Source organism: Lipotes vexillifer, unplaced genomic scaffold (genome assembly GCF_000442215.2).
Source record: "Lipotes vexillifer unplaced genomic scaffold, Lipotes_vexillifer_v1.1 scaffold1285, whole genome shotgun sequence".
Classification (NCBI taxonomy): domain Eukaryota; kingdom Metazoa; phylum Chordata; class Mammalia; order Artiodactyla; family Lipotidae; genus Lipotes; species Lipotes vexillifer.
Window position 1 is genome coordinate 1,098,301 of NW_006796211.1, and position 22,518 is coordinate 1,120,818.

At 39.4% G+C, this 22,518-nt stretch overlaps 2 protein-coding genes across 2 annotated transcripts in view; one reads left to right on the top strand and one right to left on the bottom strand.

Moving 5' to 3' along the window:
- Positions 1 to 3,588: 3,588 nt before the first annotated feature.
- On the bottom strand, positions 3,589 to 14,271 carry ZBTB26 (zinc finger and BTB domain containing 26). The gene is made up of 2 exons (XM_007468372.1): positions 14,214 to 14,271; positions 3,589 to 5,447 (listed from the first exon to the last, which is right to left on the bottom strand). Exon 2 carries the CDS (start codon positions 5,435 to 5,437, stop codon positions 4,112 to 4,114), a length of 1,326 nt encoding a protein of 441 aa, XP_007468434.1. The 5' UTR covers positions 5,438 to 5,447; positions 14,214 to 14,271; the 3' UTR covers positions 3,589 to 4,111.
- Positions 14,272 to 14,405: 134 nt separating this feature from the next.
- Positions 14,406 to 22,518, top strand: part of RABGAP1 (RAB GTPase activating protein 1) — a 160,785-nt gene continuing 152,672 nt past the window's right edge. The window contains exon 1 of the mRNA XM_007468374.1: positions 14,406 to 14,634. The gene's annotated coding sequence lies outside the window, so the exon portion shown is untranslated. The remainder of the gene's footprint in view (positions 14,635 to 22,518) is intronic.

A 22,518-nucleotide genomic window follows, 5' to 3' on the forward strand; every position in this document is an offset into this window, starting at 1 on the left:
AGGTGGGGTCAGCCTGGGAGGAAACACATCCGGTGTCAACTAGCTTCTTTCTTTACTGGGGCCCGCTGGGCGTCCCGGAAGGACATCCTGAGACAGTCTCCCTTACTCCCCCCACGCCTGGAATAACAGAAAAGCCCCCGAATTCTGGCAAGTCCCATCTCTCCTGTCCCACTTTCGGTACTCAAGCCGGTCCCCTCCGTGAGCTCTCTTCAACATCCGAATAGCAGACGGGTTGTAAAGTTGGGGTACAGCGCGTCTGTCAGAGGACCCAGCACCGGGAACCCTGGGAGGCCCTCCCGGATTTTAGGGGCCAGGTCCTCTGCTTAGCCCGAAATATACAATTTAAAAGGTGGCGGAGGTAAGGAGAGGAGAGTGCCAGCGGGATCAGTATTCGAGATTGCCTAGCTAACGCCCCATCAGGATCTGGATCCCACCTCACCGCTCAACCTATCGCTTCCTCCCCACGCCCCTACCCCTCTCACTTCCTTGGCAAACCCAGGCCTTCTATCTCAACCGTTGGCCCGGCTGTTTCCTCCAACATGCCCTATCCCTCCTACCACTCATCCTTCAAAATCCCATTCATCCATCGTTCATAAATCACATCATCCCTGAAGCCATCCTGAACTGCCCGTGAATTACTTGGCTCCCAATTGGGAACCAGTAAACCCTTTGGCTGCCTTAGTGACGGCAATTATCGTACCTGTATTGAAATGTGTCCCACCTAGGCAGAGGTATTTAGGACAGTGACTTACTGCTCCTTGCATTCCCGAAGTCTAGAACTTAGTAGGCATCAAGGATTTGCCAAATGAAGGAATGTCTCAGCTAATTCTTAAAAGCAGTTGCTCCATCCCCTCAGTCAATAGCACAGGAGGAAGTAACTGACCCTAGTAACAATTTCTGGTTAGCCCAGATTTGCTTCTGAAGCCAAGCTCAGCGTGCTTGATTAATGTCTTTTCAAGAATAGGAGTGAAGAAAGCATTCCTGTATTCAAATTCAAGCAACTGGAAAGGGAAGCAGGAGGGGAGAGAGAAAATAAACCACTGACACCAGAGCTTTAATTGTCAAACTTTTATTAAGGAAACTTCCCCATAATAAGTGAAGAGGTAGTTCACAGTATGTCTAACATACAACAGATTTAGAACAGCTATTCACCAGCTGAAATAAAATGTTCTGGGTTGTTTGTTTAGGATAATATCTTAGAAGTAGTGACACTGGTCACCCTCCATTTATAGACCTTCTAATAAGGAAACTAAAACAAATTAAAACCACATCTGATTTACCTCAGAGCCACTTCAGTTTGGAGTTTGCCTTTAAAATTAAATAATAAATAAATAACTGTGACACAGTAATTTTTTAAAAACCAAACTATGGTAAAGAGAGCCCTCTCTCCTTTTTAGTTATCCTGGGGATCCATAAAATACAAATGCTGAATGTCTAAGGTTTTAAAAAATCTTCCTCCTCTACAAGAATACGACTAGTTTTGAAAGTCATCTTCCCCTGTAAAACATATTTGATATCAGCAACCTGACCACTTTGCAATACAATCTAAGAAACATGTATAAACAAAGAAAGAGAAAAGTCAAGTACCACCAAAATTAAGAAAATGTCTCACAGAAACAGAACACCTCTCCAGCCAAGAAATGGAAGACACTGTAAACCATGTCAGTAGTTTGCAGCTGGAAAAGGTGAGAACTAGAAGATTTAGTGATACAAAACCATCAAGATGCTAATTTAAAGTGATCAAAGAAAGCAAGGCAGTTTTCTTTATTCTTCCTAGGATAAAACCAAATTGACACCTTATCTCACTAAGACTACATGAGATTGTAAGCTCTGTGAGGGCAGGGACCATAGCAATCTTACCTTCATATCCTCAGTATCTAGCATAGTGCCTGGCAATAGTAGGTGTTCAATAAATGTCTCTTGAATGTCTGAATGAATCCAGGAATAGTCTCCAACCAAAGAGACCAATCTTATTTGAACCCATGCCTTTTAGTCTTCAAACCAGTAACAAAAACAGGACATGAATGTAAGCAGAGGAAGCACTCCAACTTGAAATTTCCCTGTGATAAAATGATGTTCAGAGAAAATAGTGAAACATTGGTTAACATGTTAGTGTCTCACTGTTGCATAGAATTGGTACTCTTTGGCTGGATCATATAAAAACCAGAATGCTAGGCAGCATCATTAGACCATATAATGAGTGACATTAGGCATAGATACCTGTTAGTCTTATCACTCAATTTTATTCTCATTTAAAATCTTTTAACAAAAGGTAGAAATTATACTTCAAATCAGATTCACATATAAATGCATCAAATTATAACAACTTTAAGAACTCCCTCTGACTACTCAAGTTAAAACTAATTTTTGGTTTATCTGTACATGGACTCTCATAGCTCAGAAACAAAAACAGAAAATCCTGATGGAAACTAAATAAACACTGTTTCAAGACAAAATCAGTTTCACATTTGGATCCTTCTCGCATTATTCTTACTTGTTCTTGCCCTTCCTAATCAACACCTAGCAAATCAGTCACTTGCTTAGGAAAAATGTAATATTCATCCTAACCAAAAAATAATTAACTTACAAAAATAAATCCTTCTGTGATGTTTTATTTGCAAAATCCAGGATGTCTCAGAAAGCAAACAGTGATTCACAGAGGGGAAGCACAAACTAGGAACTTTTTATTAAGGTATTCTTGATCATGTACTACATCTTTTTAAGCCAAGGGACAGTGAGAAGTGAGGAGACCGTAGCTCATATTTAGTTACTTATCTACTTTGGCTAACCTTGGCCAGGCCACCTCTTTGGGCTTTGGATATCCCAACTTAAAAAAAGAGAGGTGGACTAAATGATCTCTTAAGATTCTCTGTGGACTCAAACACTCCTATTACCTAAATCTAACTTATGGGTCAGAAGTTAATAAGACTCAAAATTTTATTTCTGAACTATAACATGTGCTTTAGGAAGAACAGTTGTTTTGTTTTTCCATAATGGAAAATCAACTTTGTATTAGTGATCTATCAGAGGTGACAAGGTGGGACAATGTACCTTTATAAGAATATCTAAATGCAAAAACCTGATTGCTCCTGTGACCCACTTTTTTCATCCATTTTAGAAGTTAAGGTACACAAGGAAATGAGAATTCAGAGACTATTACAATACACTGGACAAAACTCTGAAGGCCAAACTCACCTTACTGATGGCTAACTTCTAAAACAAAGCCTAGAGAATGACTCCAGATAGCCCCTTTTTAGAGAGACCATTATGCGTTAGCACACTTTAAATGTGCCTGGAGCAATCCTGACTTCAAAAGCATCACCAAGTAAGTTAGAGGTTAATTATAAACATTTGGCTTCTTTTTGGGGAAGACCTCCCAAATAAGTACTGTTGTACAACTGTACTACTATCCTTTGTTGGTTATGCTCCCCATGCTGATTCCTAACTATCTGTCTGCAGGTGTTGCTAAAAATATTGTACTCTGGTCTATGTGAACTTCAATGATGTGAAGTTGGGCTATATACTGTTGAAAAGAGTACAGAATAATCTAAAATACTTTATAGCCAGCTCCAAGACAAGTACAAATTGTAGAAAGCAGATTCATTCATTTATCAGACATAGATGAATTATCAGTAGGCAAGGCAACTACAAATTCTATCACATATTCAGGCCAACAGCAATATCTCCTTATATCTCAGCTTATTTTCTGCCAATGAGAAATATTATTCGCTTCTCTTAGCATAGCATCTATTAGTGGATTGGAGGTGATATTATTAACTTGTTGGTACCTTCAGAATGTGCCCAGTGAAAAGTCTAAAACAGTGTCAGTCTAAGACATAAGTCAATGTTAGGTAGACAGGTGGAATACTCCTTGGGAAAAGAAACAGACATCACAGGATAAATAATTCAAAACAGAACATGGGAAAGGGCAAAAGGAAGGCAAGACCACTCCAAGTGGCAAGTTGCCTGGTCTATTAGTGCTTTGACTCACCCCTATGACTTCCAGAGCACAGAGGCTTTGGAGAAGTCAAATTCGCAAAATCACTCCTAAAAAGACTCAGACTATTGCCATGTTTGCAGTCAGTTCTAGTTAGGAGCATAAAGGCCCTACTCAATTCACACAAGTACTATCATTCCTTAAGTTCAGGACAGCTTGGGCCAGTTTACCTGCATCCAGGACCTGTGTCGCATCAGGCTGTGGCTGACACCCTTTAGAGTCTGTGACTGTTGTACATGCAAAAGAATCAAAGTCCACTGTGAGGTCTTGCACATTTCTTTCATTGGCATTATCAAAGCTGTTTTTGCCATGCAGCTGTTTAAGGTGTTTCCTCAAAACTGGCTTATGTGCAAAAACCATGTCACAATAGTTACACTTATGGGGCTTATCTCCACTGTGAAGGTTAAGATGATCCTGTAAGGAACACTTCTGAGAAAAGGTTTTCCCACAGATTTTACATTGGAAAGGTTTAATGCCGGCATGCACACGCATGTGTCGATGAAGGTTGCCTTTCTGAGTAAAAGTCTTGCCGCAGAGTAGACACATAAAGAGTTTGTGCATTTTTAAATGGTTGGCGTAGTTCTCCAGGTGACGAAACACCCTGGTACACTTTGGGCATTGGTGATGCCACTGTAGGCCTTTGTCTACACCTCGAATATTAGGCCCAAAGACATCTTTTGAGGCCATGATGACGTTATCACTGCCTGTGTAAGACAGGGCATAATTGTGGAGGTGGTTTTGTTCTATTTCACTTACTCTGTTTTCCACAGTTGAATTTATCAGAGAGTGCTGGGGCTCTGATGAATGTAAAGCAGTGGGTTCAGAAGAAATAAACTGGTTCTGATCTTTTTTACTTCTAACCTCTGATACATCCCCAATAGATTCTACCTTAACAATCTGAATATCACTGTCCTCCATATCCATACTGTCTTCAGATGGATGGATACAAGGTGAGTCCTGCTTTGGGGAGCCTCTGGCATCTCCCTGATGTTCTTTTGACTGGGGAGAAGCACTCTGTGGTTCACATCCCTCTTTACTATCCATTGGTTGTTTTGGCTTTATAAACTTCCACAAGGCCTGTGTGCACCGTTCTACAATGTGGCTCATCTGAAGAAAACTCGCAGCCGTCAAGTAATTTACCAGTTCCATCTCAGGGAATTCCAGCACACCACTGTAACAGGATAAGAGCAATTGTCTCCCCACTTCGGAACTCTGTAATATGGAGATTTTCACCTCTCTGGAATCGTTCAGTAAAAATTGGTCTCTTAAGAAGGGGGAACCTGCAGCAAACACAATTTTATGCCCCTGTACCTCAATATCATCTATGAGAACTGTAACATCACAAAATTTATTCTCTTCTCTTAATTTGTTCATTTTTTGTAACATTGAATCTCCATAATTTTCAAACTTGAAGTGAAGGAGATCTGATCTTTCAGACATTTTGGCAGACCTAAAGAACAGAAATGTTAAAAAGGATGAATTTAAGAAAATACAAACAATTAAGAAAACCTGGATTTTCCTTCCAAAAACAAATTTGTGTTGTCATACCTGTTTATATGTATCTGAATAAAATTTTCCTTAAAAGAGGAAGCTAGTATAACTGCTTTCAAAGGCTGTTAAAAATTACCTTACCAACATCAAGTGTCAATTGCACCTAAGGAGTGGACTTGTATCCATGTAAACAGCTTGGTATTCATTCAACTTTTTAAGATGCTTAATACAAGAACAGTGCTTGAGTTATTCCAAGGGCATTTTTTTGCTTCTCAAATGATAATTCTATCAGGTTTCAAGAACTACCTAAAACATCCCAACAAGTAATAATGAAATGACTACTTTATTTTGCATGATACTGTGAACCTGCTTCTTCGAAGACAAAACACTCTTTTCCTTCGCTTTGTATTTTACTGCAGTGACACTGCTTGCCCCATTCTTGGGTAAACCCTCTTCTATTTAAACTGATGTGAATTTACTCATACAAGTATTTCTGCAATAAAATGAAAGTCACATGCCTAAAGGGACAACTTTTAGACAGTGTCAAAGGCACAGGTCTTTATCCTGTGCATTTTGGACAAACCTAAACTCTTAAGAAACATTTCTTGATATAGGAAGTAAATATTTGATATAGAAAAACCAGATGAGTCACTTGGTGGGAATCTGAGTAGGAGTAAGGTGGATCTAGTTAATCCTTACCAGATTCTATTCTTTCTTCCTTATCCCTATTTATTCATCATTACTCATCAACTGGACTACTAGAACTGATTCATAAATGTTCCTTGGTTCCAGCTTCTATTACCTCTAATCCAACTTCTACACCATCACACGTTATCTTTCAAAAACACAGATCTGATTATATCCAGCTCCTGCCTAAAATCCTTCTGTGACCTCCCATTGTCTCCTGGATGAAGACGAACCTCTTGAATATAAACTGATCAAGTAAATTTAAGAATAATTAAGGTAAACATTAGCATAAACCATTCAACCATGGAGAAGGTGTCTTTGCCAAAACTCTGTGTATTTGTCCCTTTATGAAACAATTCCTTTGGAGAAAGTCCCCATGTTCTGATTCCATACTCTTCAAATGATTTTCTGATAACTTGGCTTCCCATGTGTCACTCTAAAGGGAAGGATGAATTAGCCATGGCAACGTGATATTGTCAACACATTTATTATTTTTACAATGACAATCCACCAGTCTATATAGCAGTCTTCTGTGAGATCAGTAGGTATATCAGGTCTACCCCTGAGAAGTGGCTCTACAATCTCAGTGCATCAATAAATTCACCTTGAACTTTATGTATCCATCAACTCCATAGTTGAGAATCACGAGACAACCAGTTGTTCCTAGCAACATCTGGCCCCGAAGCCCAATCTTTATAATTTTATCTTCTAGAATACTGAATTACAAAGGCTCATAGAACACCAGCTCGTAAAGGGAGAATCTAGGTCTCACTCATATTGCTCAGTGCCTGGTTCATGACAGCACTCTACTGACTCCAAACCTTAGCAGTTATTTCTTTAGTCCATAACACTATTCCTAGCCAATTCTGACTCCTTTATTTCCTCTGAGGGCCCTTCCCTAACCCCTTAGATTAGAACAGTTGTCTCTACTGGACCTATAATTAAGTGCTTCTAACATAACACTCAGGATACCAATACTTGTTCCTTCCCCCCAAACTGCAAGCTACGTGGCATTAGAGAGAAGAATCTCCACCCTATTCAATGGAGCTAATCCTGGGAACCTGCATCTTCTAGGGCAAAACACTCTTTCCTTTGGCTTCAAATTCTACTTAATGCAGCCACATTACTGGCCAAACCCTCTTCTGTTCAAACTGGTGTGTATTCCCATCACCTGATATTGTACTAAACACACGGCAGGTGCTCAGTTTGCATTTGTTGAACCTATGCGATTCATTTGACAGTAGTAAGAAGCAAGAACTGCTGTTAGGAAGACCAATGCAGTGTCTGCATAAGCATTACAGGTCTGAGGCCATGAGAGCCTAGAAAGGAATGAAAATGAATAAGGAGCAAGGAAAAATAACAAAAAGATATTTCAAAAAACTTGGTAGCTGGAGATAGAAAATGAAAAAAAGTAACAGGATTTCAGCCGAATTAAAATGTCATTGAAAGAGAGGTGAGATTTAGGAGGGGGAACTGGTATGGCACAGGTATATTAAAATATATTTATACATAAATTATAAGCTTTCCCTTTGTATGGCACTCTGAGTGTACAGATAATGAAAAATCACAATGAAGATGAGAGGAGGGATGTAGAGAAGCAAATTCAGCATCATAGAAAAGGTGGTGAATATCAAATGAAAAGGAAAAATCTAGGAGACACAGGGACTCTATCAGTAAACAAAGTGGCACAACCGTATTATCTATCTGTGGTCAGTTTTGGCAATTACAGTAGCTTAATATATTTGATCTGGAAACAGTGACTGTCCCCATTTATAACTAGAAATTATATAAATGATTGCTGTTCAAGTGGCCAAACAAAAGGGGCATTCTTACTTAGAGGTTTAGCTTGTCCTAAAGTTACTGACAGGTCAGTATTTTCCTACTCGCACTGAAAAATGGGCATTAATTGCTTCCATCTATAACATGACAGTACTTGTAATCCTTTAGACAACTATCCTCAGGGACTGTTCCTTGAAGTTCCAAAGACAGGAGTTGGAGTACAATTTAATTTACTTCCTATTCATCAGTCTCAAGAAACTTACCAACAGAAGCAGTCAAACAGGTATCTCAGGAAAGTGCTTGATTTGTCTGCTGTAGTCCAAGAATATGAGGGAAAATTATTCTGTTTAAGAAGTTTTCCTTAATGTCTCAGTCCACTGTATTGTCTCCCTTTGATAAACTCTTATTTCCAGGCCACACAGTTTATCCTTTAATTGTTTCTTGTCACCAGTCTCTCTTTCCAACAGACTGTTAGTTACTTGAGAGCAAGGACCAACTGTTGTTTTTTACACAGCTCATTCAACAAAAACCATAATTAACTCTTAATGTTCCCTAGGAAATTATTATTGAGCTATGGTAGAGATGCACTATATTATCATGATACCCTCTTTTGAGTGCCCTGGGGAAAATGTCTTTCTAGGGTTTGTTTCCAAAAAATAGTTTTAACAACATAAAACCAAATTTTAAACAAAATTTTTAAAATGTCAAAATAAAAAGGAACACTTGTTTCATATGAACTGGTTTAATTTTATTTAAAAATAAGAAAAATGATAGCTAATCTTTACTGAATCCTTGCTGAGTACCAGGTATAGTGCTAAGTGCTTTACCCAAGTTGACCCATTTAATCCTCAAAATCTCTATGAAATAGGTATTATTATCATCTCCACTTTGCCTATGAGGAAACCGAAGCTTGGTGAACATAAATAACTTGCTCAATTTAAGAGAGGTGGAAAGTATTATATGTTAGAGGTAGAACTTGTGCCCAAGCTGCATGATGCCAAAATTCATGTATGAAACTAGGCTAGCTGAAGTTTTATGTTATGGCTGTTAACTGTGTAACTGTTCAGATCTCCCTGCTCATATCCATTCAGCTGTACACTTATGATTGATATACTTTTGTGTATTTAGTTATGCTTCAATAAAAGTTTTATGTTTAAGAACAAAAACTACAACTTAAAGCCAAATTTGTGTCAAGTCTAGAGGACTTTAATAGTAAAGCATTTATGTATTATCCTTGTCTTACCTTCCTTTCTCACTTATTTTAACTTTATATTATTTTTCTATCTTTTGTGTATTTATCTTTTATTTTTTAATATCTTTACTGGAGTATAATTGCTTTACAATGGTGTGTTAGTTTCTGCTTTATAACAAAGTGAATCAGCTATACATATACTGTGTATTTATCTTTGTAGAATGAAACTTAATGCCATTTACAAACAAAACTTAATAAAATTATGAATATATTTGATTTTCAGACTCCCCAACTATAGTTAATTTATAACAGCAATTATTGATAATTGTCATAAAAATCTCTCACATAATTCTAGATTATAGCAGACGTTCTAGTAACTTAAAGAAAGTAAAGATCTGATCAGGTAGAATAGAGACTCGGTCCCCACATTCTGTTGATTCTTTCCTCAGAATGATTTCCAAATTCTCCCTCTATGTTCTTATTACCATTGGCATGGCTCAGGTCCTTATCATCTGTTGTCTAGGTTACTGTGATTAAGTCTAAATACTGCTGAGTTTCTCTCAGAAAGTTTTAAATGACCCATTTCTCAAACATCAATGAAATAGGAATAGTCTCACTTAAGATCATTCTCTCTTTATTTATATTTACACATTTCTTCCATAATCATTTCCATAACAAATGTTCCAGCTGATTTGAAAATTTCCCTTTGTTCAAATAGGAGTAACTAGAAATGATCAGTGAATATTCTACGTTCAACAACGTTCACTGCCGTGCGATGGGCAGTGCAAAAATATCCATGTTTCTTATCTAAAATGCCTCTAATAATACTGATAAGGAAAACTTTTCTATTCTGTATAATAAACTCCAAAGCTGTATGTCAGTCTGTTTCCTCATCTACCTCATAAAAGTGCCTTTATCTTTCAACTTAGCACTCACAGCTACTTGGAAATCTTTCTTCGTCTTTCATTAACACCATATGCCATTTTTCAAAGAGGTTGCAATAAACTACAGCTTTTCTCTCTATAAAACTCAATCATTTTCTTCTTTTGGGTAACTTTCATGACACTGCATTCTCCAAGGTCTCACTCTTTTGTTTTACTGTAAGATTACAGAAATATACCCTTCTTGGAAAAAAATTTTTTTTTTTTTTAATAACAATTATCCTTATTTCTTTTAGATCTAGGGCTTTTTTTGAGGTACAACTGACACACAACATTATATTAGTTTCAGGGGTGCAACATAATGATTGGATGGTTGTAAGTATCGTGGAATGATCGCAGCAAGTCTAGTTAACATCTGTCATCATACACACTTATGGAATTTTTTTCCTTGTAAGGAGACCTTTTGTTTTTTGCGGTCCGCGGGCCTCTCACTGTTGTGGCCTCTCCCGTTGCAGAGCACAGGCTCTGGACGCACAGGCTCAGCGGCCATGGCTCACGGGCCCAGCTGCTCCGCGGCATGTGGGATCCTCCCGGACCGGGGCATGAACCCGTGTCCCCTGCATCAGCAGGCAGACTCCCAACGACTGCGCCACCAGGGAAGCCCCGGAAAAATTTTTTAATATAGGTAAAGTACAAGCTCCCTTTCTCAGCCTCCTTCCACTCAGTTCTCAGTTGGTTCTAAGTTTCTTCCTTAATGACTCTCCCTCCCCTCCTTTTTTTTTTTTTTTTTGCGGTACGCGGCCCTCTCACTGTTGTGGCCTCTCCCGTTGCGGAGCACAGGCTCCGGACGCACAGGCTCAGCGGCCATGGCTCACGGGCGGGGCACGAACCCGTGTCCCCTGCATTAGCAGGCGGACTCAACCACTGCGCCACCAGGGAAGCCCTCCCTCCCCTCCATTTTTAAAACAACACCTATATCACAACACTTCTAGCCACAGAAAATAAAAAATAAAATTAGGTTTCTTATTTATAAACTATATATATATTGTTTTGCAACTTTCTTTTTTCATTTATTGCTTTTGAGGGTTATTTATGTTGAATAAACAGACCTAGTTCATTCTTCTTAAACTGTTGTACAGAAGTGGGCAAGTGACTTAACTACTGGCCTCAGTTTTCCACCATTCTTTTGCTGATCTGTTCCTCAAGGGTTCACTAAATTGTGTAAAGGTAAGTATATTCTTCAAAGCTTAGTCCTTGACTTTTTGCTGTTTTCTTGATGCTTACTTCCTCAGAAAGCCTGTCTTGGTTTCTCAATGTTTTATTACCTTCTCTGTTTAAAAAATTCCTAACTCTCCATCCTCATGGCTAATCTTAACCAAACTTAACCTCAATTCAAGCCAATCAAAAATACCTGCCCTAGGCTACTACTCTATCACTTGAAATGCATGATATCTAAACTCTTACACTGGCTAAAACTCAATAAGTCAAAAATAAAAGCTTATGGAGAATGGCTCTGAGAACAGTAGGCGTGGAAGCAAGAAAACCTGTTAGTATGCTATTACTTTAACAGATCAAGATAGAAATAATGAGGGGCTGAATAATATGGATACTGAGCGGAAATAATATGGATGGAGAGAGGAAACAGATTCTAGAAGATATTTCAAACAAAGAACTGATGGACTTGATGACCAAGGTGGGAAACAAGAGATGAAAGGTCAAGCTGACTCCAAGATATTTGGTTTGAGAAACTGGGTATCTTTGACAGAGTGTCATTCAATAAGCTAGGGAATATTGGAAGGGATAACCACGGGTCAGGTGTTAAAATGTTTAACCAGAGGAGCCTGCATGACATTAAGGAGAAGATCCATTAGCTAGCTGGATACAGCTCTGAAGCTGAAGAGGAGACCTGATTATAGATAATAATAGATGAAAGCATGACATAAACTGACCTAACTGTGAATGAAACTGACCTAAAATGGCACAGACTGGAAGAGAATCTAAGACAGAAGAAAAGAAATAAAAAACAAATACATAACACAAACATAAATCCATTACTTACCTTCTTCTCAATCTGGATCTCCTTCCAAGCCTCTCCATTTTTTTATTAATTGAGTCTATCTTTGCTTAAATTTTTCCCATTCTTTTGACTCCCATATTCAATCACTGCTTAGTGCAGTGGGTAAAACCACATTTCCTAGAATCAAAACCCTGCTCCACCACTTACTAGCTGTGTGACCTTGGGCAAGTTATTTAACCACTTCTGTTTTTCAGTTTTCCCACCTGTCAAAGAATATTACTTCATAGGGTTGTTATGGGAAATTAAATTAATTTTAAAGTAAATTCATTCTTAAAATTAAGTTAATTTTTAAAAGAACTTAGAATAGTGCCTGGAATTGTGCTCTATAAGCAAATGCTAGGTAAGTAAGTCAATAAAGCCTGTCAATTTTCTTTGTGAAATCCTTCATATGTGGCCTTTTTTTCATTCTCATTTGACACCAAACCACTTGAGGTCTGCATTATTTCATATATTATCACCTCATTACTCTATTAAAATCGTTTTGTAAAAGGTCACTCATGATCTCTTGATAAAGAAATGCCATCTTTTTTCCCCTCATTCTCCAAATGCTCTGCATCAACTGTCCCAGTGGACCCTTCTCAGTATTCTCTTGACTTCTGAGTCTTCTTGGTTGCTAGAACCCTTATATTTATCATCTGCTTCTTATATTTTATCATCTACTTCTGTTTCTGCTACTACACCAACTACTATTAGTTCTAAGTCTTCTTTCTGCTTTGTAAATGCAACCATTCCCCCAAAATATTCCTTTTTTTCTCAATAACCCCTTCCTGATGTCAGCTATTCCCATGGCTTCCACCTCTATGCTCTATGATAATTCAAACTTTTACCTCTAGCCACAGCATTTAGGTTGAGCTGCAGATTTGCATTTCCAACTCTATACTGGACAGCGCCATGTGGCTATCTCACTAGGCCTTCAAGTCAACATATCCAAAAATTGAATTTGTCATCTACGCTAGGCTTATGGTTTCATTGCTGATAATGGCATTAACATTCTTCAAATACCACAGGCCTAAAACCTAAGACTCAGCTTTGATACTTCTTTCACCCTCAACATCCAATTTATTATGGAGTCTTCACAGCATTCACTACAGCATTACCTGCCTTCTTTCCAATAATAGTGTCATAACTCCATTTCAGGATTTCATTACTTCTTACTAGACTGATCCCACTACTCCTTCAAAAGAATCTCCAATGAGAGCATCTAGACTTTAGCTAAAGAGTCCAGAATCAGTTTATAGAAATTCCTATCCTATAGGCTGACCTCCAGAACAAGATGGTTTTCTACAGTGCAAATCCAACTATACCAGTCTCCTGCTCAAAATTCTTCAAAATTACCCACCTCCTTTAGGATTAAACCTTCACTATCTGGACCTCGGTCTACTTTCCCAGCCTCATATCTCATCCTTTGCACAAGAGCCCCGCGCCCCCCTCCTCCTCTTCCCACACAAGTTATGCTCAGTCATCCCTTCACAGCATTGCAACTGTTCCTCCTGTAGGAAAAGCCCTTCTCCACCTTATCCTCTCCAACAAATAAAATTGAGAAGTCACTTTCTTTCTTCAGCCTCCCCAGCAACTGCCCCTTGAACAGTTTATACATATATGACTGATTCATACATCGCAGGGGCATTCATTTGTTTTTATCTGGCTCCCAAACTTGACCCTGAAACTTGGAACAATATCTTACGAATTCCCAGTGCCTGACATAGCGCCAGAAATATAAAGGTGCTGTTGCCAGTGGCAAAAGACTAACCTAGCTTAGCACTCATAATGATTCTCGCGGGCTGGCCCTGAGGCCTTGCCATGGCCCAGATCTGGCACTTCCTATAAGATGCCAGAGTCGGGCGTTCAAGCAAACTGCGGGGCCCTCGGCTAGGGTCCCAGGAGGAGGTCCCTGGGGGCATCCTTAGGCTCCCCACTCCAGACGCTGGGAAGGGAAAGGGGCGGGGCACAGCATGGGCCGGGCCTAGGGCTCCATAAGTCACCCCGGACCTAGGCCAGCCCCTCGGTCCCCATCCCAGGGCAGGTCCCGGCCAATCCAGGGCCCCAAGGGGGCTCCATTTTGAGAGACCTCGTACCCCTACCCGGCGCTCCGGCCGCCTCCGCACTTACAGACCCAGGGGAAGGCCACCGTCAGGATCCGGCACCGCCAGGAGCTCCGGCCCCTCGGGGCTCCGGGAAGGGGGAGGGGCGGGGAACCCGAGCCAAAGGGGGACCCAACGGAACCGGAAGGGCAGCCCTCGCCGGACAAAGACAACTTCCAGGTCCTACGGTCCTCTCCGCCAATCGGAAGGCTGGGAGGGCGGCGGGCTTGGAGAGAGACTTTCGGCGCTGTGGGCGGGGTGCAAAGCGCGTGCCCCAGGATCCTGCGAGCGTCTCCGCCCGTGAGTCGAGGTGTGGGTGCCGCGGCTCCTTTGCGTTTGGGGCTCAGGCCCCGCGCGCTTCGCTCCTTCTCAGCCGCTCCTCTCTAGCTGCGCCTCGGCTGTCTGCTGCCTGCGTGGGCCTGAAGGGCGCCTCCGCACTTAAAGTGTTGGTAAGCCCTTCCCGCCTAGGAATGTGGACTCGCCGCGTAGGGCCCAGGGAGTGGAGGGAAGGAAGTTTACCTCCCTCGCTTTTTGGATGTAGGTGTTTCCCAGGGATCTGCATTCTTCGTAACCTACAACGTGCTGACTATTCACACATCTCTTTCGCCAGACCAGACAGCTCTCTTGAGCTCCAGGGTCAGCTGCCTAGAAGACATCTCCAACTGGTTGTCCAGTGTTAATGTACCTTTGAACTCAAGTACATCCGCAGACCTGCTTCTTATCTCCTGTAGTCCTTGTGTTGGTGAACGGCATCATACACGCAGTCCTGCCCACCAGTGAACTTCAGTACCATTCTAGAGCCCTTTTCCATCTTGCCAGTCCAATGGCTCTCTGGCTTCTCCTTTTTACGGGGGTGGAGAGGGAGGATATTGTGGTAAAACATGAATAGTATTTATCATTTTAATCATTTGTAAGTATGAAGTTCCATGGCATTAAGTACATTCACAATATTGTAACCATCACCGCTGCTATAGCCAACTTCATTCTTTTGCATGTCGTTATCGTTTTTCCAGCACCGTTTTTGAAAAGTCTGTCCTTTCCCCATTGAATGGACTTGTCACCTTTGTTGAAAATCAACTGACCATATATGTGAGAATTTATTGCTGGGCTGTCTATTCTATTACATGTGACTGAAGCTCTTACACTAGTACCATATTCTTTTAATTACTGTAGCTTTGTAGTAAGTTTGTAAGTGAGGAAGTATGAGGCCTTCAACTTTATTCTTTTTTCCAGATTGTTTTGGCTATGCCAGGCCCCTTGAAATTCCATATGAATTTGAGGATCAGCTTTTACATTTTTGAGAAAAAGGCTGTTGTAATTTTGATAGAGATTGTGTTGAATCTGTAGATCACTTTGGGTAATATTGCCATCTTAATTTTAAGTCTTTCTGTCTAAACATGAAATGTCTTTCCATGTACTTAGGTCTTCATTAATTTCTTTCAGCAGTGTTTTCTAGTTTTCAGGGTATTTAATTCTTTTTGATAATATTATAAATGAAATTGCTTTCTTAATTTTCTTTTCACATTGTTGCTAGTGTGTAGAAACACAACTGAGTTTTGGTGTTGGTCTTGTACCCAGCAACGCTTCTGAATTTGTTTTTTGGCTCTAACTGAATTTGTTTTTTGGCTCTACAAGTTTCTTGTGGATTCTTTGGGTTTTTTAATATATATGTTTATGTTGCCTGTGAATATAGTTTTACCTCTTCGTTTACAATTTGGATGCCTTTTATTTCTTGTCTAATAGTTCTGGCTAGAACTTCCACTACAATGTTGAATAGCAGCAGTGAAAGTAGGCATCCTTGACTTGTTCATGAGTTGTTCTTAGAGGCGTAGGTAAGCTACTGATTTAGATGTGGGTTTTTCAGATACTTTTATCATGTTGAGGAATTTTCCCTCTGTAACTACTTTTCTGAAAGATCTTATCATGAAAAGGCATTGTATTCTGCCAGATGACTTTTCAGCATCAATTGAGATGATCATGAGGTTTTTTTCCTTAGTTCTTATTAATGAGATATATTACATTGGTTGAGCTTATGGTAAACCACTCTTGCATTCTTGGGATAAATCCCACTTGGTCATGGGGAATAATCCTGGTAGTATGCTATTGGATTTGATTTCCTTTTATGTTGTTGAGGATTTTTGCACCTATATGCATAAGAGACATTGGTATATAATTTTCTTGTGTTGTGTTTATTTAGCTTTGGTGTCAGGATAATGAAGGCCTCATGAGATTAGAAAGCATTCCCTCTTCTTCAGTTTTTTGGAAGAGTTTGAGAAAGATTGATATTAATTCTTAATTAAATAATTAAATTAAATATTTGGTACAATTCACTGGTGAAGCCATCTGGTGCAAGACTGTTCTTTTTTGGGAGGTTTTTGATTACACACTCAATCTCTTGTTATAAGTATATTGAGATTTTCTAATTTTTCTGGAATCCATTTATAATAAATAATTTGTGTGTTTCAAGGAATTTGCCCATTGTTTTCTAGGTTATTTTTGTTGATCTTTTCAAAGAAACAACTTTTGGTTTCATTGATTTTTTTTTTTTTCTCTCTCTTTCTTTTTTTTTTTTTGGTTTATTTCCATTACGTTTTATTTCCTTCTGCTAGTTTTGGGTTTAGTTTGTTCTTTTTCATATTTCATAAAGTATAAAGTTAGGGTGTTTTGAGATTTTTTCTTGTTTTTTTTTTTTTGTGTGTGTGGTACACGGGCCTCTCACTGCTGTGGCCTCTCCCATTGCAGAGCACAGGCTCCGGATGCGCAGGCTCAGCGGCCATGGCTCACAGGCCCAGCTGCTTCGCGGCATGTGGGATCCTCCCGATCCGGGGCACGAACCCGTGTCCCCTGCATCGGCAGGCGGATTCTCAACCGCTGCGCCCCCAGGGAAGCCTGAGATTTTTCTTGTTTTTTAATGTAGCCATTTACAACTATAAATTTCTCTAATTACTGTTTGCATTGTATCCTGTAAGTTTTGTATGTTTTTATCATTTTTACTCATTTTCAAGTACATTCTAATTTCCCTTTTGAGGTCTTCTTTGACCCATTTGTTCTTTAAGAATGTGTTTCTAATTTCCACATATTTTGAATTTTCCAGTTTTCCTTCTGTTACTGATTTCTAACTTCATCCCATTGTGGCTGGAGAAGATACGTTGTATAATACCTGTCTTTTAAAATCTATTGACACTTGTTTTATGGCCTAATGTATGGCCTGTCCTGGAGAATGTCCCATGTGAACTTGAAAAGAATGTGTATTCTGCTGTTGTTCAGTGGAATGTTCTGTACACTTCTGTTAGGTTCAGTTGGTTTATTGTGATGTTCAAGTCCTCTAATGCCTAACTTATCTTTATCTGGTTGTTCTATTCATTATTGAATGTGGGCTGTTGAAGTTTCTAATTATTGTAGAATTGTTTATTCCTCCCTTTAATTCTGGTCATTTTTGCTTCATATATTTTGAAAGTCTCTTCTAGTTATGTAAATGTTTATAATTTTTATATAATCTTGCTCTTTTGAATCTTTTATTAATATATAATGACCTTCTTTGTCTCTTGTAACCTTTTTTTTTTTTTTTTTTTTTCTTGCGTTATGCGGGCCTCTCACTGTTGTGGCCTCTCCCATTTGCGGAGCACAGGCTCCGGACGCGCAGGCTCAGCGGCCATGGCTCACGGGCCCAGCCGCATCGCGGCATGTGGGATCTTCCCGAAACGGGGCACGAACCCGCGTCTCCTGCATCGGCAGGCGGACTCTCAAGCACTGCGCCACCAGGGAAGCCCTCTTGTAACCTTTTTAAAGTCATTTTGTATGACCTTAGTATAACCTTCCCAGCTCCCTTTTGGTTAGTACTCGCATGGAATATCTTCTCTTTTCTTTTTTTTCCACTTTTAACTTGTTAATATCTTTGGCTCTAAAGTGAGTATTTTCTAGACTGCATATAGATGGATCATGTTTTTGTTTTTGTTTTATCCATTCTGCCCATCTCTGTCTTTTGATTGGAGAGTTTATGCCATTTACATTTAAAGTAACTACAGATGAGAAGGGACTTATTTCTGACATTTTGCTATTTGTCTTCTATAGGCCTTATAGCTTTTGTGTCTTTCATTTCTTCCATTACTGCCTTTTTCTGTGTTTGATTTTTTGTAGTGAAAAGTTTTGATTTATCTCTGATTTCCTTCTTTGTATATTCTATGGACATTTCCTTTGTGGTTGCTATAGGAATTACATTTAACAGCCCAAATTTATAACAATATAATTAAATTGATACCAACTTTAGTAGCATACAAAAACTCTCCTATACAGCTCTGTCTCCTCTTTCTGTTCTTGATGCTACAGATTACATCTTTATACATTGTGTGTGTAATAAATTAGACTAATATTTTTATGCATTTGTCTTTTAAATCATGTAGAAAATAAAAATGGAGTTAAACAATAATTACAATTATAATTGCCCATATATTTATCTTTACCGGAGATCTTTATTTCTTCATATGGCTTTAAATATTGTTGAGCATCCGTTCATTTCAATGTGAAGGATTCCCATCAGCATTTCCTGAAGGGTGGTTTTAGTGGTAATGAACTCCCTTAGCTTTTTTTAAAATCAGAGAATGTCTTAATTTCTCCCTCATTTTTGAAGGACAATTTTGCTAGATACAGATCTGTCAACAGTACTTTTATTTCATTGCTTTGAATATTATCAACCCACTGTCTTCCAGCCTCTAAGATTTAAGATGAGAAATTGTCTGATAATCTTATTGAAGATCCCTTATATGTGATGAGTATTCTCTCTTGTTGCTTTTAGGATTCTCTCTTTTCTTTGGCTTTCTACAGTTAGATTATTATCCTTTCTCCCCTTTCTCTCTCTCTTTTCCTCTTGGGGTGCTTACAGTGGTATGTTGTTTCTCTTGACAGTGTCCTACAGATCCTTTAGGCTCTGTTCACTTTCACATTTCTTCTTTTTTTTTCTGTTCCTCAGACGGAGTAGGAAGAACATGGAACCCATCTCTCTACCTAAACAACAATCGTACTGGCAGAAACTGAAGTAACTATTTTGGAACTCTGGAGTCTATTTGAATGCTTGCATGTTCCAGGGGAAAATTTGGTTGGTCAACTGAGGTTAATTTCAGTCAATGTGAGCCTTTAGTGTGATAGCACCTACTCATTCCTACTTTTCAACCCTGTGGAGGCAGTCATGTTTATATTCCTGGTATGGCTTGCTGGAGCCAGGGTGGGAAATAAGAACCTTGTTCTCCAAATACAAGAGTTCTGTATTTTATTTTTATTGAAGTATAGTTGATTTATAATGTTGTGTTAGTTTCAGGTGTACAGTAAAGTGATTCAATTTTTATATATGTATATATTTTTTTCTTTTTCATTATGGTTTATTACAGGATATTTTTTTTTTTTTTTTTTTTTCTTGCGTTATGCGGGCCTCTCACTGTTGTGGCCTCTCCCATTTGCGGAGCACAGGCTCCGGACGCGCAGGCTCAGCGGCCATGGCTCACGGGCCCAGCCGCTCCGCGGCATGTGGGATCTTCCCGAAACGGGGCACGAACCCGCGTCTCCTGCATCGGCAGGCGGACTCTCAAGCACTGCGCCACCAGGGAAGCCCTATTACAGGATATTGAACATAGTTCCCTGTGCTATACAGTAGGACCTTGTTGTTTATCTATTTTATATGTAGTAGTTTCTATCTGTTAATCCCAAACTCCTAATTTATCCCTCCCCCACCCTTTTGCCCCTTTGATAACCATAAGTTTTTTCTATGTCTGTGAGTCTGTTTCATAAATAAGTTCATTTGTGTCATACTTGAGATTCCACATATAAGTGATATCATATGGCATTTAGACAAAGACTTTAAAACTGTCTTAAAGTTGCTCATTGAGCTAAAATGAAACATGGATGAAGTCTGGAAAATGTACAAAAAAATGGGAATATCATTAAAGAAATAGAAATTATAAAAAGGAAGTTAAGTGAAATTCTGGAGTTGAAAATATAATAATAGAAAAAAATTCACTTAGGGGGTTCAAAATCAGATTTGAGCAGGCAGAAGAAAGAATCAACAAACTTGAAGATATTTCTTTCAAACCCAGTTCCTTTTTTCCCACCCTTTCTTTTGCCCTAGTTCAGGCCTTTCTGAACTTAGGCAGCCTCCAAAGTGTTCTATTTACTCCCTGTTTTCTCTTTTCTACTCCTACCAGAATGAAATTTTTAAAAAACTCAAATCTGATATTGGCACTATCCTTAGAAACCTCTAAGGGCTCCCTGTATTTATAGATTGAACTTCATTTTCCTTATTTAAGCATTCAAGGACCTTCCCATTCTGCCTCCAGCTTACCACATCAATCCATTGAGCTTGAGATATACATTCCAGTTTCCAGGATATACAAGGTCTAAGGGAACAAATTCAGTGACTTCTTGAGGAAGCAACCATTCAGATCCAGAAGGTGGAAATTTTGCACTTCAACTGGACAGATTTCTTCAATAGGCCAGTGTCTTTCCATTTTTTTTCTTAAGTGCTAGATTAAAAAATACTTAAGGGACATCACAACCAGATACAACATGTGGGCCTGGATTGGATGTGGATTTGGGAAAACTAGCTGTAAAAAAATATATTTTGGGCAACAGAATTTGATTATAGTTAGGTATTAGATGAGAGGAAAATTTACTGAAATGATATTACTGATTTGGAAAAGCCAGCTGTAGAAATATTTTTAGGGTGTTAGAAAATTTGAATGCGATCTAGGAATTAGATGAGAGGAAAATTTAGCGAAATGGTAAGGTAGATATTGTTAATTGAATAAAGCAGATTGCTTAACTATGTGATCTCATTTTGTAAAACTATATACACACAAAGAAGGCTATATATTAAAGTATTAATATTTGTATTGGGACTGTGATGTTTTTGTTTTTTATTTTAGGTTGTCCCTATTTTATATTTTTCTCCAGGGCATACTGTAGTGATTCTGTAATAAAATTTTATTTAAAAAATATATGTTAAGATTTATGTATATATTGGGGTAATACATATGAATCAAGAAATACATGAATGTATGGTCACCAAACTATTAAAAGTGGTTTTGTCAAGAGTGCCAGGATTTCAGGGGATTTTAATTTCTTCCTAATGTTTTATCTGTTGTTTAAATACTTTAAAATGGGTGTGCACTTTTGTTACATAACTATGAGGAGAAAAGGAAGAAAGCTATTTTCCTGCGGGAGTGCAGCCAAGTCTATTATAATAGACAAGTCACAAAGAGGACTGCAACAGAGCACAGCTTTTTTTTTGCTTTTTCTCTGGTGGATGTAGATGCAATATCCACAGGAAAACTTTGCGAATGACTCATTTACCAGGAAAAGAGCATATGCTATTTGAATAAAGAAAGAATGAGCGAGAGGCTGTAGAAAGATTTCATAAATTGTCAAGACTTAATTAGCACCTTTAATATTATTTTTGTTTCCAACTACATTGTAAATTCATTCAGGGCAGGGACTTTAAAATTCATTCTATTGCCGTTGCTCTGTATATCACTTTCGAATAATTTTTAAATAAAATCCCAGCCCCATCTTTGGGTAGCAGTATGAAACCACCTTGTTCATTTCTGATCTATTCTGTGTGTCTCAGATACCTCGAGGTAGCTGTGTTGTAGCCAGTCGCCCTTGACTTCAAAGTCAGAAGTTTTGACTTCTGGACTGAATTCTGTTGCTTAGGCTGGACTCCCTTACAAAATGAGAAAAAAAACCATATCATTCTCAATGCTTTCTCAAGGTTTATGGTAAAGCCAAGTGACATACCTGTAAAAGAACCTATCTATCACAATCCCTGGCACTTTTTGCGCCCTCAATAAAGGGCAGGTGAGTTGGGTTACATCATTAAGGGCTGCTTTAGAAACAGCATTTGAACGTTAAAGGTGAGCAAGGGATTCTGTGCTCTAGCACCAGTGTCTTTAGGGTTGTACCCCTCTCAGGCGCAACAGGTACTACCCAGACTGCCACCCCCGCCAATCCTGCTTCCAGTCCCTGATGCAGGCACAGAGCCGCTATCGGCCGAAGCGCGGACACAGCACGGCGTTGAGTCCTGCTTCTAGAGTGCAGACTCCACGCAGACGCAGACTCCGGAGGCGGGTAAAAGCCCAGGTGGGGCTTCGAGGAAAGGAAGTACGCCCCCGCCGCCTGTTGTTGGGCCAATGGGGCCGCTCGGCTTTGCCGTGGGCCTATGAGACAGGGCGGTAGGCGGGGCGAAGGGCGGAAGGAGCCTCTCTCACGTGAGTACGGGGCGGGGAGGGCGGGGGCAGGGCGGCTGGGGAGGCCCTGGCGGCGGAGCCTCCGGGACGGCGAACGGCGGG

What these genes read in the sequence shown, in the direction of transcription:
- ZBTB26 (XM_007468372.1), bottom strand. Translation starts at nt 5,437, where the DNA reads ATGTCTGAAAGATCAGATCTCCTTCACTTCAAGTTTGAAAATTATGGA.